At 35.9% G+C, this 17,095-nt stretch overlaps 1 protein-coding gene across 1 annotated transcript in view; it reads left to right on the top strand.

Annotated features, from left to right (window-relative positions):
- Window positions 1-17,095, top strand: part of LOC138443218 (EGF-like and EMI domain-containing protein 1) — a 605,343-nt gene that overhangs the window by 465,417 nt on the left and 122,831 nt on the right. The window contains 2 exon segments of the mRNA XM_069595258.1: window positions 14,656-14,775; window positions 16,709-16,831. Coding sequence (XP_069451359.1) covers window positions 14,656-14,775; window positions 16,709-16,831 — 243 coding nt within the window.

The raw sequence follows: 17,095 nt of genomic DNA, 5'->3' as shown, positions 1-17,095 counted from the left end.
TTAATAGAATTTCCAACTGTGCCTGTTTGCAATGTGAGTATGTCTGGAAATGCCTTTATACATGGAAATTATTGATGGCAGATATTAAGTTACAGCAGCACTTTGGAAACAATTTGAGCTTTTTGTATTTTAACTTTTTCTAAGCCAAAAATTAAATGAAAAGGATGGCATCTGTATATTTGAACATTTGACTTTCCTTGAAAAATGTGTATCCCAATTTGTAAATCAGTATCCCCAAATCCTTCCTGCATCATTAAAGAGGAAAATTCGTGTGAAATAATGTCTACATTTACAAAAAGCAAGTTGATGAAGATCTATTTTCATTGTCTTCTCACTTTTAAAATGATTCAAAGTAATTGAATTATCTTCAAATCACTCATACATATCTCATACCTTTACCACCCACCCAGCAAGTGCCCCCACTTAAAAAATTGCTCACAACTTTGGTGTTAAGTTCTTCCTGGCCAGCACTCCAACTGTGTCCTTGGGGTGGGTGCTATACATATATCCGATTTCAAATAACTGATCCCCAATTTCCACAGTTGTTTTTGCTCTCAACTTCCTGCCTTCCTATATTTATACACCATTGTTGTGGATTAGGTTCTCAAACCTATTTTTTCTCTTCGATAACATCTGGAAAGAATCAGTATGACCCAGTGTTTTAAAAGACTATGGGGATCAGCTAGATCTGGCTGAAAATCCCAGCTCTCTCATTCACTGTGAAGATGAGCTGTGAATTTAAACTCATTAGTATTTCCTCATCTGTGATCTGGGCATAATAATCATATATATGTCATAAGGTTATGAATAAAGGTTAAATAAGTAATGCGTGTAAGGCTTATTAAATTTCCTGGCTCACAGAAGTTATTGCTAGAACCCTAACGCAAAGAGGAGTACATTTTCAGCTGCAGGGTGATATAACAGTTTCTTGATAGAGTCAAGGCTAGAATTCAGTTTTTGATGTCCCCAAGCCTTGCTCTCAAACCTCATGTGATCTATCCAGTGCAGTCTTCCCGGGTCTCACTTTTCCAGCTCCCAGTTCTTGCTTACTGAATTTTAAGAATCAGTTTCTGTAGATTCTCAAAATTTTCTTTAATGCCATTTCTCCCATCTCCCCGGAACAAAAGTTCCATTCCCCCTGTGGCTGTCCTCTGTATTTATCATCATTATCCACCTTTAATTCTGTCATCTCATCACTTATCTTCTGGGTATACCATCTCATCTCTACAGCTATCATGAGATACTCCAGACCTCTTCTCCTCCAGTATAGTGTAGGAGTTAAGAAACAAGTTTCTGAATCCAGCCTCCTGAGTTTGAAGCCCTCCTTTCCCCTTCAAATCCCACTTCTGTAACTTTTTAGCTTTGATAACTTGAATACAATTTCTGCCTCAGTTTCTTTGTCTATAAAATGGATATTTAAATTGTACTTACTTCTTTGAGTTCTTATGAAGATTAAAGGAATGAATACACATAAAGCGCTTATAATAGTTCCTGGAATATATTAAGCATATATTATCTTAATTTTAACAATTATTAATCCACAATTATAATAATAATTATTATTTGTTGAAGATTTCCAAATGTTGCATAGTTCAGAGTTATTATCCCTTCAGGTCATCTCCTTTTTCCCTGATACCATTCAATAAAGACTTTTCCTCATCTGACTTTCAAATTATTGTACTTACATTCATGATGTATTGAATGAATATGAGTGAAGTGCCTGAAACAGTACTTAGTACAAGTGAAACACTCATAACTTTCTTTTGACTGTCACCCTTCAGTAGCTGACCCAGCTTACACTTGACTTCCTTTTTGAAAGTCTCTTTCCTTAGATTTTGAGACCCTGTTCTTACCTGGTCTGATTCTTTTGCTAATAATTGATCTTCTCTTTCTGCATCCTTCCCCATTTGTACATACTTGTTCATCTCCCCGCATAGAAGTTCTTATTTATCTTTCTCTCATAAGGTCTTTTTTTTTTATTTTTATTTTTACTTTATTTTACTTTACAATACTGTATTGGTTTTGCCATACATTGACATGAATCCACCACGGGTGTACAGGCAATCCCAAACATGAACCCCTCTCCCGAGATCTTTTACTTAGTAGGAATTTGGTAAATCATTCCTGATTTTATTATTTTCCTTGATTCTTTTAACTCCCTACATAAAGATTTTTTTTTTCCTCTCCTCCAGTCAGTTGTAGCTATTCACAAGCCTGAACACACTCTGGATTTCATATCACTCACAGTTGTTTTACGTCAAATATATCAAATTCCAAATTCTCTTTCTGATGGTAGGTTATTATTCCTTTGTCCATTTCACTTCCTTTTCTTACTGTATTATCACTTATAATGCCTAACATTTGAGCATTACTCCAGACACTGTATTAGTTGTTTTACATACCTTATTTCACTTCATATTTAGCAACAATATCATGAAATAGTCATTATTATGCTTGTTTTTACAGAAACAGGGCTTAAAGCTTCTAGAAGTCAAATGGCTGTCCCAGGGTCACAGTGTTAGTGGCCCTGGTAGAGCCAGGTTGCAAATTCATGCCTCTTGGGTCTTTTTCATATGCCATTTAGAAAGTTTAACTTGTTAAATGTCAACATGAATATTATAGACAATAATTATTATAGTAATTCTGTGGAAGAACAGAATTTTTAATAATATAATTATCTTTAAAAAGTGGTTGTTTTCTGCCCATTGGCTTTCTCATTGCATCAACCAGTGCTCCATAAAGTGATAGTCTCTAAAGTACCTCAGAGAATGTGGCATTTGACTAACAGAGCTCCTGTCAGAGCAGGCTGCAATTGTGTTAGAAATTGGCTCTCCAGCTGGGCTGGACTGCAGTTAGGAAACACGATCGTCAATGGTGAGCTGCCACTGCTGGGATGTGAAGCAGACATGAATGTTAAGCAATAGTGTCCACAATTTGCAACCCAGGAACTGCCAAATTGACAGCTAGACCAAACTATAGCAGCCTAGGAAGATGTGACTAGTTTCTCCGGTCAGTCAATACAAAGTCTTATATTGCCCTTTGATGAATACAATATCCCTGTCCCATAAACCAGGATGCTGTCTATTATGAAGCTCAGTTAGAGTCTTAGCCAGCATTTCATGTCTGAGCGCCCGTGTAAGCCTCATAATGGCATGAACTCTAGTTGGATGGGATTAGCCTTTCAAGTGAACATGCAGTTCATTAAGCATGTAGAAGCTCCAACGGCAACCGCACTTCTCGCCATGAACTAAATAGATTTCTTGCATTTTATCTAGGACTAGATGAAAGGGATGTGTAATGCTGTGCTAGAAATAAATCTTGACTCTCTGAGGGACTTTAACAGATAGAGTGAGTGTAGGCATTGAATAATATTAGTAATGAACAAGACATAAAAAGAAAATCTGAAGGTTTGGGGGATTTTCTGTCTCTTTTCCAAGAGCATGGACCAAATGATTGTTTTATCTCATTTTTGCTTTGAGGATTTTTTTCTTTCAGGCTTGGGATAATAATGTGGTATTTCACCAGATAAAAAAATATCTGCTTATCTTCACCACTCTCTCACAAGTTGCTATGCCATGCGTTTCCTTCCTGCAAGGGACAATTCCAACTTGCCATTATAGACCAGGAACTGGAGGTGGAACTGAAGAGTTCTTTGATACAAAAATCAAAGGTCCCTGCCATCAAGAATATCATGGTCTGGTAGGGGAAACAAATGCATGAAGAGTTCACAGCTGTGCAAAACATAGTATAGGAACCCCAGTAAACAGATGTAAACCAGACTAAAGGGCTTAAAAAAAAAAAAAAAGCTTTTAAGAGATGATATCTAACTTCAATTTGGAAAGAAGAGTAGGAATTACTCCAGAGAACAGTGTCAAGCTCACAGAAATCCTCCACATAGAATTACTTCACATATAGAGAATCACATATTTAAAACACCAACAATTAGGGATGCTATTGGGGTTATAGAGTGGAGATTTTATTAACATATAACCAATTAATTTTCACTAGGAATATACTTCTTGGACCAGAACATATTTCCTGGTACAATGCTAATATACCTCCGTATATGAAAATGTGCATTGTTTAACCACATGGGTACTTTGTTAAACACAGACATCTTAACCTTACAAATAGAATCATTTGGTTTTCAGGCACCTTTGAAACTCAAGAAAAAAGAATCTAGAGAGAGGAAGTCAAAAGACTCTGACTAGTGAATACCTTTAGCAAATGCTTTGTGGCTTATGGGAAGGTTGCTAACTAACATGAAGGTTACTAATATGTGCTTTTGAGAATGTCATTTGGAGAAAGTGTTACCTGAGAGTATTGAGAGATCTTAAAAATAAGAACAAAAGTAGCCAGATCTTTTCCATGGCATCTTTAATTCTTCTGTACTTAATTGTTGAAAAACTGGTGACTGAAAATTTGTAGAAGTGTAATAGAACATCTTTAAGAGACAAAAATTTCTGGTATTGAGCTTGAAATCTGAATCACTGACTTATAATTAAGCAACATTTAGCTTCCTCAGTGTACATTTTCAGCAAGAAGCTTTTCTTAAAAAGTTTGAGGTGTAATTTGACTCATGTATTGTGCAAGATAAGTATGAATTTAATTTTTACAAATAAGTCAGAAATTTCTCTGTGGCTGTTTATTCCATATAGTCTTTGGAAAGTAGAGGTATATGACAAAGATTCATTTGAAATCAATATTATAATCACAATCAATTTTTAAATCATATTTGTTAAAAATCTAAATAAGGTTTTAAACTGTACTGGAATACATAAAATAAGATAAATGTTATTTTTTTACTTAAACATTTTCCAAAATTGTGACTAATAATCAAACCCTTAAAATGATTTCTGGCCAGAATTTGAGCTGTTCAAGATAAATTGCAATGTATTATTTTAAACTGTTCTTAAACTAACATATTTAGTGAAATCTATGCCAACTCATACATCCAAATTACCTTCTTATTTCTGTTCTTCAAGTTACACAGAAAGTAAAAAAGAAACAGTGATTTCTTTGGAATTTGAAATGCCTTAACTGTGCATAAGAATGCAAGATACTGAGAGATTTTAAGATTGCAGTCAGTGAGATTTTTCCTATGTGGCTTCAGGGCTACCATTTTGTAATGAAGTATTTTCTTAATAAAATACACATATTTTAACCAACCCAATAAAGAGAAAATGATTACTGAAGCAAGATTCAGGAGACCTGGAAATTTTACTATTGACCCTGCCACTTACCCGTTTAAACTCTTCAGTGCCTTACTACTGAGCTTAGTTAATTCCCAAATCTTCACTGTGGACTGCATGTGCAGCCACAGGCTTCCTTATGGTAGCTGTGACAAACCTAGACAGTGTATTAAAAGCAGAGACATAACTTTGCTGACAAAGGTCTGTATAGTCAAAGCTTTGGTTTTCTAGTAGTCATGTATGAATGTGAGACTTGGACTATAAAGATGACTGAGCACTGAAGAATTGATGCTTCTGAACTGTGGTTCTAGAGAAGACTCTTGAAAGTCCCTTGAACTGCAAGGAGATCATCAAATCAGTCAGTCCTAAAGGAAATCAACCCTGAATATTCACTGGAAGGACTGATGCAGAAGCTGAAACTCCAATACTTTGGTCACCTGATGTGAAGAGCCAACTCATTGGAAAAGATCCTGATGCTGGGAAGGACTGAGGGCAGGAGGAGAAGGGGGTGACAGAGGATGAGATGATTGACTAGCATCACCTACTCATTGGACATGAGTCTGAGCAAACTCCAGGACATGGTGAAGGACAGGGAAGCCTGGTGCACTGCAGTCCGTGGGGTCGCAAGAAGTTGAACACTACTCAGGGACTGAACAATGGCAATAATATGCTGTGCCTTTTCTACCTCAGTGTCTTGAGACCTCTGCCCCAAATTCTGTTTTCCAGTCAAGGCTTTCCTCTTAAGCTACTGTCTCTCACAGCATCCTATTTGTTTCCTTCACAGCACTCACAATAATCTGTGATGATTTTTCTCACCGATTTACTCATACACTGTCTACCTCATCCAGCGGAATGAACAGTCCGGGAGGGCAAGAGCATGGTCCTATTTCCTTGAATGCACCTAGAGTCTACCATCGTGTATCTATTGTGTTCTTCAGTTTTTCAGCAACTGACAGACCTATACTTGAAACCAAATTTCTGATAACTGTATCCTCTTTCCAACAAACTACAGTTTATAAAATGTCTTCTATATAGATTCTAAATGTATGAGGATACCAAGGTATATAAGTCAGGTTCCAGCCTTCAAAGAATTGTATATAATCTATTCGAAGATATAGAATGGGTCCTGTAGTTGGGTGATTGCAGATGTTTTGCCTTTTTAATTTCACTGTCCATGTGTTCATTAATAGTATGCTGCTAAGTCATTTCAGTCGTGTCCGACTCTTAGCGACCCCATGGACTGCAGCCCACCAGGCTCTTCCGTCCATGGGATTTTCCAGGCAAGAGTACTGGAGTGGGGTGCCATTGCCTTCTCCCATTAATAGTATATCTAAGTGCAATTTATCATTATATGTGTATCTTGTCTCCTGCTACCTTGCTGAACTCACTTTTTAGTTCTGAGAGGTTGTAGATTCCTTAGGATTTTCAAACATGTTTTTCAAATCATGTAATATGCAAATGGGAATAGTTTTATTTCTTTCTATCTGATCTATGATCCTTTTATTTCTTCTTGCTTGATTGCGTGAGCTATGGTAGCACTATGTTGCATAGAGCAATGAGAGTAAGCATTTTTGTGTTGTTCCCTAATCCCAGGGGGGAATAATTCAGTATCATTAAGCATAATATTACTTATAGGTTTCTTGTATATGCTTTTTATTAGGTGAGAAAGTTCTCATTGCTCCCATTTTCTTTTGTCATGAATATTGTATTGAATTATGTCAAATATTTTACATTAATTAATATGATCATGTGAATTTCTTTATTCTATAAATATGAAAAATTACATTGATTCTGAATATTTTACCAGCTGTGTATGCTGCAATAAACCCTCCTTGGTCAAGCTGTATAATTTGTGTGTATATATTACTGATTCTTTTTTTTTTTTCTTTTATTTATTTATTTATTTTTTTTTTTAAATTTTAAAATCTTTAATTCTTACATGCATTCTCAAACATGAACCCCCCTCCCACCTCCCTCCCCATAACATCTTTCTGGGTCATCCCCATGCACCAGCCCCAAGCATGCTGCATCCTGCGTCAGACATAGACTGGCGATTCAATTCACATGATAGTATACATGTTAGAATGTCATTCTCCCAAATCATCCCACCCTCTCCCTCTCCCTCTGAGTCCAAAAGTCCGTTATACACATCTGTGTCTCTTTCCCTGTCTTGCATACAGGGTCGTCATTGCCATCTTCCTAAATTCCATATATATGTGTTAGTATACTGTATTGGTGTTTTTCTTTCTGGCTTACTTCACTCTGTATAATCGGCTCCAGTTTCATCCATCTCAACAGAACTGATTCAAATGAATTCTTTTTAACGGCTGAGTAATACTCCATTGTGTATATGTACCACAGCTTTCTTATCCACTCATCTGCTGATGGACATCTAGGTTGTTTCCATGTCCTGGCTATTATAAACAGTGCTGCGATGAACATTGGGGTACATGTGTCTCTTTCAATTCTGGTTTCCTCGGTGTGTATGCCCAGCAGTGGGATTGCTGGGTCATAAGGTAGTTCTATTTGCAATTTTTTAAGGAATCTCCACACTGTTCTCCATAGTGGCTGTACTAGTTTGCATTCCCACCAACAGTGTAGGAGGGTTCCCTTTTCTCCACACCCTCTCCAGCATTTATTGCTTGCAGATTTTTGGATCGCAGCCATTCTGACTGGTGTGAAGTGGTACCTCATTGTGGTTTTGATTTGCATTTCTCTAATAATGAGTGATGTTGAGCATCTTTTCATGTGTTTGTTAGCCATCCGGATGTCTTCTTTGGAGAAATGTCTATTTAGTTCTTTGGCCCATTTTTTGATTGGGTCGTTTATTTTTCTGGAGTTGAGCTGCATAAGTTGCTTGTATATTTTTGAGATTAGTTGTTTGTCAGTTGCTTCATTTGCTATTATTTTCTCCCATTCAGAAGGCTGTCTTTTCACCTTGCTTATATTTTCCTTTGTTGTGCAGAAGCTTTTAATTTTAATTAGATCCCATTTGTTTATTTTTGCTTTTATTTCCAGCATTCTGGGAGGTGGATCATAGAGGATCCTGCTGTGATTTATGTCTGAGAGTGTTTTGCCTATGTTCTCCTCTAGGAGTTTTATAGTTTCTGATCTTACATTTAGATCTTTAATCCATTTTGAGTTTATTTTTGTGTGCGGTGTTAGAAAGTGATCTAGTTTCATTCTTTTACAAGTGGTTGACCAGTTTTCCCAGCACCACTTGTTAAAGAGATTGTCTTTACTCCATTGTATATTCTTGCCTCCTTTGTCAAAGATAAGGTGTCCATATGTATGTGGATTTATCTCTGGGCTTTCTATTTTGTTCCATTGATCTATATGTCTGTCTTTGTGCCAGTACCATACTGTCTTGATGACTGTGGCTTTGTAGTAGAGCCTGAAGTCAGGCAAGTTGATTCCTCCAGTTCCATTCTTCTTTCTCAAGATTGCTTTGGCTATTCGAGGTTTTTTGTATTTCCATACAAATCTTGAAATTATTTGTTCTAGTTCTGTGAAAAATGTGGCTGGTAGCTTGATAGGGATTGCATTGAATTTGTAAATTGCTTTGGGTAGTATACTCATTTTCACTATATTGATTCTTCCAATCCATGAACATGGTATATTTCTCCATCTATTAGTGTCCTCTTTGATTTCTTTCATCAGTGTTTTATAGTTTTCCATATATAGGTCTTTAGTTTCTTTAGGAAGATATATTCCTAAGTATTTTATTCTTTTCGTTGCAATGGTGAATGGAATTGTTTCCTTAATTTCTTTTTCTACTTTCTCATTATTAGTGTATAGGAATGCAAGGGATTTCTGTGTGTTGATTTTATATCCTGCAACTTTACTATATTCATTGATGAGCTCTAGTAATTTTCTGGTGGAGTCTTTAGGGTTTTCCATGTAGAGGATCATGTCATCTGCAAACAGTGAGAGTTTTACTTCTTCTTTTCCAATTTGGATTCCTTTTATTTCTTTTTCTGCTCTGATTGCTGTGGCCAAAACTTCCAGAACTATGTTGAATAGTAGCGGTGAAAGTGGACACCCTTGTCTTGTTCCTGACTTTAGGGGAAATGCTTTCAATTTTTCACCATTGAGGATAATGTTTGCTGTGGGTTTGTCATAGATATATTACTGATTCTATTTGCTAAAATTTTGTGAAGGATTTTTTGTATCTGTATTGATGAGTGATATTGGTATATAGTATTTTATTTTCTTTTTCTTTTTTAGAAATAGAAAGTCTTTGCTGGGCTTTGGTATCAGAATAATACTTGCTTCATAAAATAGATAAGTTAAAAAGTGTTTCTTCTATTTTCTAGAAGAAATTTTAGAATTGATGTTAATTCTTCCTTAAAAGTTTGGTAGGATTATTCAGTGAAATTATCTAGGCCGGAAAATTTCTCTTTGGGGTATGTTTAAATTATGAATTAATTTTTTCAGATTTATAGAGCTATATACATTCTCTGTTTCATGTGATTGAGTTGTGATTGCATTTCTTTTAAGGAATTAGCCCATTTCATCCAAGTTGCCAAATTCAGCACACTTGTTGTCTTACTATACTTTTGATGTCATCAGGGTTTATAGTAATACCCTGTTTCATTCCAAACAGTGGTAATTTGTATTTTTTACTTTCTTTGTCAGTCACCATTGCCAGTTTTATTGATCTAAGAACCAACTCTTTGCTTCAATAGTATTATCTATCTTTTTGTTTTTAATTTTATTGCTCTCTGCCCTCATTTTTACTATTTCTTCATTCTACTTGATTTGGATTTATTTTGCTCTTCTTATTCTGAGTTCTTCAAGTGGAAGCTTAGATTATTGATTTGAGACCATTTCCAATGGATGTAGTACCACAAATCTTTCTCCCTCTTTCTCTACCTCTCAGCACTGCTTTAACTGTGTCCTCAAATTTTTGGTATTGAATTTTTATTTTTATTCAACTTGATTTTTATTTTCCATTGAGATTTTTTATGGCCTATGGAGCACATAGAAAATGTGTTTTGTTTAGTGTTCTGTAGGCACTTGACAAGAATATATATCCTGCTGTTGTTCAATGTAGTGTTTTGTAAGTGTCAATTAGATCTTATGGGTTGATAGTGACTTTTGTTGATTATTTTCTTTCTGGCTGTTCTGTTCTTAATAGGTTCAGTTCAGTTCAGTTCAGTCACTCAGTCATGTCCGACTCTTTGAGACCCCATGAATCGCAGCACTCCAGGCCTCCCTGTCCATCACCAACTCCTGGAGTTCATTCAGACTCGCGTCCATCGAGTCAGTGATGCCATCCAGCCATCTCATCCTCTGTCGTCCGCTTCTCCTCCTGCCCCCAATACCTCCCAGCATCAAAGTCTTTTCCAATGAGTCAACTCTTCACATGAGGTGGTCAAAGTACTGGAGTTTCAGCTTCAGCATCATTTCTTCCAAAGAAATCCCAGGGCTGATCTCCTTCAGAATGGACTGGTTGGATCTCCTTGCATTCCAAGGGACTCTCAAGAGTCTTCTCCAACACCATAGTTCAAAAGCATCAATTCTTCGGCACTCAGCGTTTTTCCACAGTCCAACTCTCACATCCATACATGACCAAAGGAAAAACCATAGCCTTGACTAGACGGACCTTTGTTGGCAAAGTAATGTCTCTGCTTTTCAATATGCTATCCAGATTGGTCATAACTTTTCTTCCAAGGAGTAAGCGTATTTTAATTTCATGGCTGCAATCACCATCTGCAGTGATTTTGGAGCCCCCAAAATAAAGTCTGACACTATTTCCACTATTTCCCCATCTATTTGCCATGAAGTGACGGGACCAGATGCCAGGATCTTAGTTTTCTGAATGTTGAGCTTTAAGCCAACTTTTTCACTCTCCTCTTTCACTTTCATCAAGAGGCTTTTTGGTTCCTCTTCGCTTTCTGCCATAAGGGTGGTGTCATCTGCATATCTGAGGTTATTGATATTTCTCCTGGCAATCTTGATTCCAGCTTGTGCTTCTTCCACTCCAGCATTTCTCATGATGTACTCTGCATAGAAGTTAAATAAGCAGGGTGACAATATACAGCCTTGATGTACTCCTTTTCCTATTTGGAACCAGTCTGTTGTTCTATGTCCAGTTTTAATAGGTAGAAGAGTAGAAATAAAGAAGACTACAACAAAATTGTGAATTTGTCTATTTCTCCTTCATTTCTATCAGCTTTTGTTTCCCACATTTTGCAGTACGATTGTTTGGTGCATATGTGTGTGTATGCATGCATTCACAGTCATGTCTAACATTTTGGGACCCCATGGACTGTAGCCAACCAGGCCCCTCTGTCCATGGAACCTTCAAGGCAAGAATACTGGAATGGTTTGGCATTTCTTCCTCCAACGGATCTTCCCGACTCAGGGATCAAACCTGTGTCTCTTGCATCTCCTGCACTGGCAGGCAGATTCTTTACCACTGTGTCACCTGGCAACCCATACATTTAGAATTGTTGTGTCTTCTTGGTCAATTGCCCTTTTATTATTCTTTTATTATTATTATTATTATTATATGTTTCTGTCTCTGGTAGTTTTCTTTGCGCTGAGATCTACTTTATCTGATATTAATGGTGCCATTCCTGCTTTCTTTTGATCAGTGTTTGTATGATATGTATTTTTTCCATCCTTATACTTTTTACCAGCCTATATCATTATATTTAGAGTGAGTTTCATGTAGCCAGCATATAGTTAGGTCATGTTTTCTAAGTCATTCTTCAAAACCAGGCCTTTTAATTGGCATAGTAAGTTATTTACATGAATGTAGTCATGTAATGACACAACTTGTTTGACATTTCTTTTTTTCTGTTTATTATTTCTGTTTTATTAAATTTTTCTGAATCTTTTCATGTCTTCCTATACAATACTATAACATTTTTTTAGAATTCCATTTCCCTTTATTCATAACAATTTTGAATGTATATCTTTACCTAGCTTTTTCCTGATTGTCAGGTATTATATTGTGTATAACTATTTACCAGTAGTATCATTTTTGCCAGTTCAAGTGAAGTATGATACCTTAACTACTTTCTCTCTACTCTTTTCCATTCCTATATAATTATTTAACTATTCTCTCTATGTACATTTAGAACCATATTAGACAATGTTATGTTTTATTCAGTTATTAAGTATAATTTAGAAGATTCATGAGGGGAAGCAAAGTTTATTGTATTTATATGTTTCTCTATATATTGTATATATAATGCATATATAATATTTTGTATATATGTATATATTCATATTTTTCTTATTCTTGCTCTTTCTTATGCTATTGTTCTTTCTTTTTTTCTTGGTGCTCCACCATTCCTTTCTTTAAAAATCATTTCCTTTCTATTTAGAAAAAAATAACATAATTTCAGAATCATCTGCTAGAGATAAATTCTCTTAGTTTTCCATCATGTGGGAATATCTTGGTTTCTCCTTCATTCTTGCAGGGTGATTTTGCTGGGTATAGGATTCTGAGTTGTTTTCTTTTCATCAGTTGAAAAATGTGTTCCCAAAATATATAAGAGGAGAAAATAATCCCAAGCTCATTCCACGAGGCCAGTATTACCCTGATACCAAAATCAGACGAGTATTTCACAAAAAAGAAGACTACAGACCATAATCTTGTATGCTTATATATGTAAAAATCCTCAGCAAAATACTAGTAAGCCAAATCCAACAACACATAAAAGGAACTATACCCTATGATCAAATCGGATTTATCTCAGGAAATCAAGATGGGTTCAACATCTAAAAATTATGTATTTAAAAATATACCATATTAAAACCAACCTTATCATCTCAACAGATGCAGATTAAAAAAAAATGACAAAATTTAATTCCCTTTCATGATAAAAGAATTCATCAGACTAGAAATAGAAGAGAGCATCTGCAGCCAATAAATGGAATCTATGAGAAACACACAGCTAATATTTACTTAATAGTGAAATGCTGAAAGCTTCCCCACCTCTAATCAGGAATGAGGCAAAGATATCTGTTCATACCACTTCTATTCATCATTGTACTGGACATTCTTGCCAAAGCAAAAAGGCAAGAAAATATAAGGCATCCAGATTAGAAAAGAAGAAGTAAAATGTCTTTCTTTGCAGATGACAGGAACTTGTAACAGAAAATTTTAAGGAATATACCTTAAAAAATAAAAGCTATTAGAATAATAAGGAAATTCAGCTAAGTTACATGATAAAAGATCAAAATGTAAAATATCAATTGGATTTCTATACATTTGCAACTAAAACATCTGGAAATAAAATTAACAAATGATTCTAATTACCATAGCATTGAATACGATAAAATACATAGGAACATATTTAACAAAGGAAGTGCAAAAATCATGTAATGAAAACTATAAAACATTGTTAAAATAAGTTAGATCCTAAAATAAATGGAAAGACATCTCGTGTTCATGGATCAGATAACCTAATATTGTTCAAATGACAATACTCCCCCAAATTGATCTACAAATTTAATTCAATCTCTCCCTACATAAAAGCAAGAAGCAGAACAATGTGTATTGTATCTGTGATAGAAGATGTTTGTATCACTTATATTTTCATAAAGTCTGAAACAGTTTGCAAGAAACTAATGAAAGCATGTAAGCATTTATGTATGATAGTGGTTGCATGGAACTGGGTAAATGTGGGGACAAGGTAGCTTTATTCATTGTTTTGCTTTTTTTGTATTTTGTGCATTATTTTAAAAAAGGAAAGGGGAGCATGCAAGAGTAGACATTCCCACCCCAGCAGCTTATAATGTAGAAACAAAGCTGTTTCTCATTCTTAGACCAGGATCACTTAACTCATGAGTTCAACAAGGTACTCTGGATAGGACGTGTGGCTTTACATTACTTTGGTCTTCCAAAGAGTATAACTGAGACTAAGAAAAGAGCAAGTAAGGGGAGGAGGTCAGAAGGAGGTCACTGACTAATTTCAGTGGGATGTGAACTTCTTTATTCCATCTCCATGGTAGCTGTAGCTAAGACTCTTCCATTTTACTCCAGTTGGCCTTTTCTTCACACCGTGGTTGCTTATTCCAAGGCAGAGGAAATCGAGCAGAGGTGAAAGGTTTATATGAGGATAACTGCTGTGCAAATGAGTAGAGTAAGTGGGGAGAGAAAGAAAAAAAAATGCAAAAGTGTGTGGAGGATTTCCAGCTGGCTCTATTTAACTTTGGGTACGAGAGCACAGCAGATAGACTTTTAAAAAGAGTAAAATTAGCCAGTTCTTTGACCTTGATTCATGTGTAGATTTGTTCAGATTTTGGAATTCAGATCAGAAAATGGGGAACCTTTTGTTAGATGAGTATCATTTGAAAGTGGGAAAGACTTTCCAAAGGCCTTATCATTCTAACGTGAGAAGCCCTCTGTTCCCAGTTCTCTTGTATCTTAATCTACACTTCTGCTCTGCACATTTTTCTACAGTTATTGAATTACAAACTCTCACTGCTTAATTGCTTTTAGAGATGGACCCCTGCACGGGTGGGAATGGATGTGCCTACATCTGTCAGAGTGAGAATGGCGTGGCCAGGTGTGCCTGTCACCCAGGGTACCAACTATCTGAAGACAAAAAGGTCTGTGCCGGTAAGAAGTTGAAGCTGATGGATTAATTGGGTAATTGTTTGCAATTTTGTGGTAATTCAGTTTTGAATAGTCAGAGCAGCTAGGAGAAAGGTGTTTTCATTTATGCTTAAAAAGAAACACTTATATACTTATTTGATTATTCTGAAAGGTATTTTTTATGATACTATTCAATACAAAAGCTCAGTGAAATTTTTAGTTACAAAAAATAATCTGGTGTGGTTTCAGAATTAATTCTTTCTGTTTTCTGTTTTTCATTCTGAAGTGAATTCCAAAATTAATATTTTAAAACCTTCCATAATTGCACAGAGAGTTTTTTATTATAGGCTACAGAAGGTGGGGCTAACCTTTGAAAATCAAGTATGTGCAAATGAGTGTTCTCAGAAGTTAGGAATAATTAAAACCAAAGAGAAAGAAACTCTAGAAATACAAGGTTACATATTTCCATTTCCTAGAAATAGCAAAACAGATATACTTCAATTTAAAGATGAAAGTGATAAATTACTTCATGACCAGAGCTAATAAATGAAGTCATTCCTGTGGGACTGTCTTTGTTTCAAGAACTTCTGAGAAATCACAGAATCCTTCATTTTCATCACGACATTTCCATGAAATGAAAAACAGTTTATTGGGGTTAATTAAGAAAATACAAAATGTTTCCTGACTAATGTGACTGATAAATGCTTTGAGAAATTGAAAAAGAATTAGACATAAAAATTAGTGTTAAATTAGTTTTTTTTTTTCTCTAAGCCAAAAATAAGATAAAACTTTCTGTAGATTGTTAAACATACTTTTGTGACAGAGAACATTTATGCTTTAGTCCTCTGTTTACGTAGAACCTACCTTGCTCTGTATCTGGCACAAAATAGGATCTTATTAAATACCTGTGGAAGACTGAGAAATATATATATAGCCATAATTTATAGAATATCTTTTTCAAATTTTTATTTTGATATCTAGTGTGTTATTCCTAAAAAGACTGTCCCAAAATTTACTGCATACTTAGAGTTTTGTAAATACCTTAGAAAGATAAGCATTTCTCTTAAATTAAGAGTCCTGGTGGGAGTGACATGCAGGACAATATAAGGAGGAAGTTCTATTTGGGAAAATGATGGTGAAACCTATCCTTTTAAGGCAGGGGTGGAGTAAGGGGAGCATAAATTTCCTGGGCCACAAAATGATGTTATACTGAATAGACTTGTCTATTGCTGTCGAGAAAAAGAGGGCACCAGGTTTTAAGTGGCACTGTGACGATCATATGTGGAACATATACTATGGATTGCTACTTAAGAAGACTCCAAATCTGCATTGTGTGGGGCCACTTGTACTGTCTTAAGTCAGAGAGATACCAATTTTGGTTAAGAATTTGATATATATTCACAATGACAAATTCAGGTATTCTATATGTATTGTTGTGGGATAGAAAAGGCCTATTTTTGTTTGTTTTCTCTTTCTTCAAATTAATGGATAGCAGTAGTTTCTCATGGGGCTTCCCAGGTGGCTCAGTGGTACAGACTCCACGTGCCAATGCAGGCAATGTGGGTTCAGTCCCTGGGTGGAGAAGATCCCTTAGAGAAGGAAATGGCAACCTACTCCAGTATTCTTGCCAGGAAAATCCCATGGACAGAGAAGCCTGGCAGACTATAGTCCATGAGATCACAAAGAGTTGGACACAACTGAGCAACTAAACAACAATAAGAACTGGGTTCTAATAGGAAAAAGCGTTTAAGAACATGAATGAGACCTGCCGCAGAGTTCTTATCATTTTACATTGGTTTATTTGCAAATATGGAGCCTATGTGATATTTTACTGTTATATTTGTTGGCATTGTTGTCAGGGGTTGAAGGGGAGGGGATGCTTTCATTCATGTTTATAGTTTGTAAATAAGTATTAATTCCAGCTCCAAAGACACAGCTCCTATGTATCTTTCTGCAGACCTAAATGAATGCACTGAAAGACTTGCTCCCTGCAGCCATCGCTGTGTGAACACAGTGGGATCTTTCACTTGTGCTTGCCAACCTGGTTTTGAGCTGGGAGCTGATGGAAAACAGTGTTACAGTAAGTGACAGTGATCGCAGCCCAGGAATGTGTAGCATTTTACAAGTATTAAGCAAGAGTAATAAAAGGATTGTGCTGAATAACTTACCAAAGTAAGAGCTCCTTAGAATGTTTTCCACTGGAGTAGGGTGGGAGTGGGAGCTTAGAAGGCCAACCCCCTCATTTTAATTCAATGAAATAGGAGCCCAGAGTCCACAGAATGTGGTCAGCATCATGATCCTCTTTGGAGACCACAGGACTAAGTCTCAGTTCTTCTGGATTGGG

The sequence above is a fragment of the Ovis canadensis genome, chromosome 1 (assembly GCF_042477335.2).
Source record: "Ovis canadensis isolate MfBH-ARS-UI-01 breed Bighorn chromosome 1, ARS-UI_OviCan_v2, whole genome shotgun sequence".
In the NCBI taxonomy this organism is placed as follows: Eukaryota; Metazoa; Chordata; class Mammalia; order Artiodactyla; family Bovidae; genus Ovis; species Ovis canadensis.
This window is presented reverse-complemented; position numbering and strand designations above follow the sequence as displayed.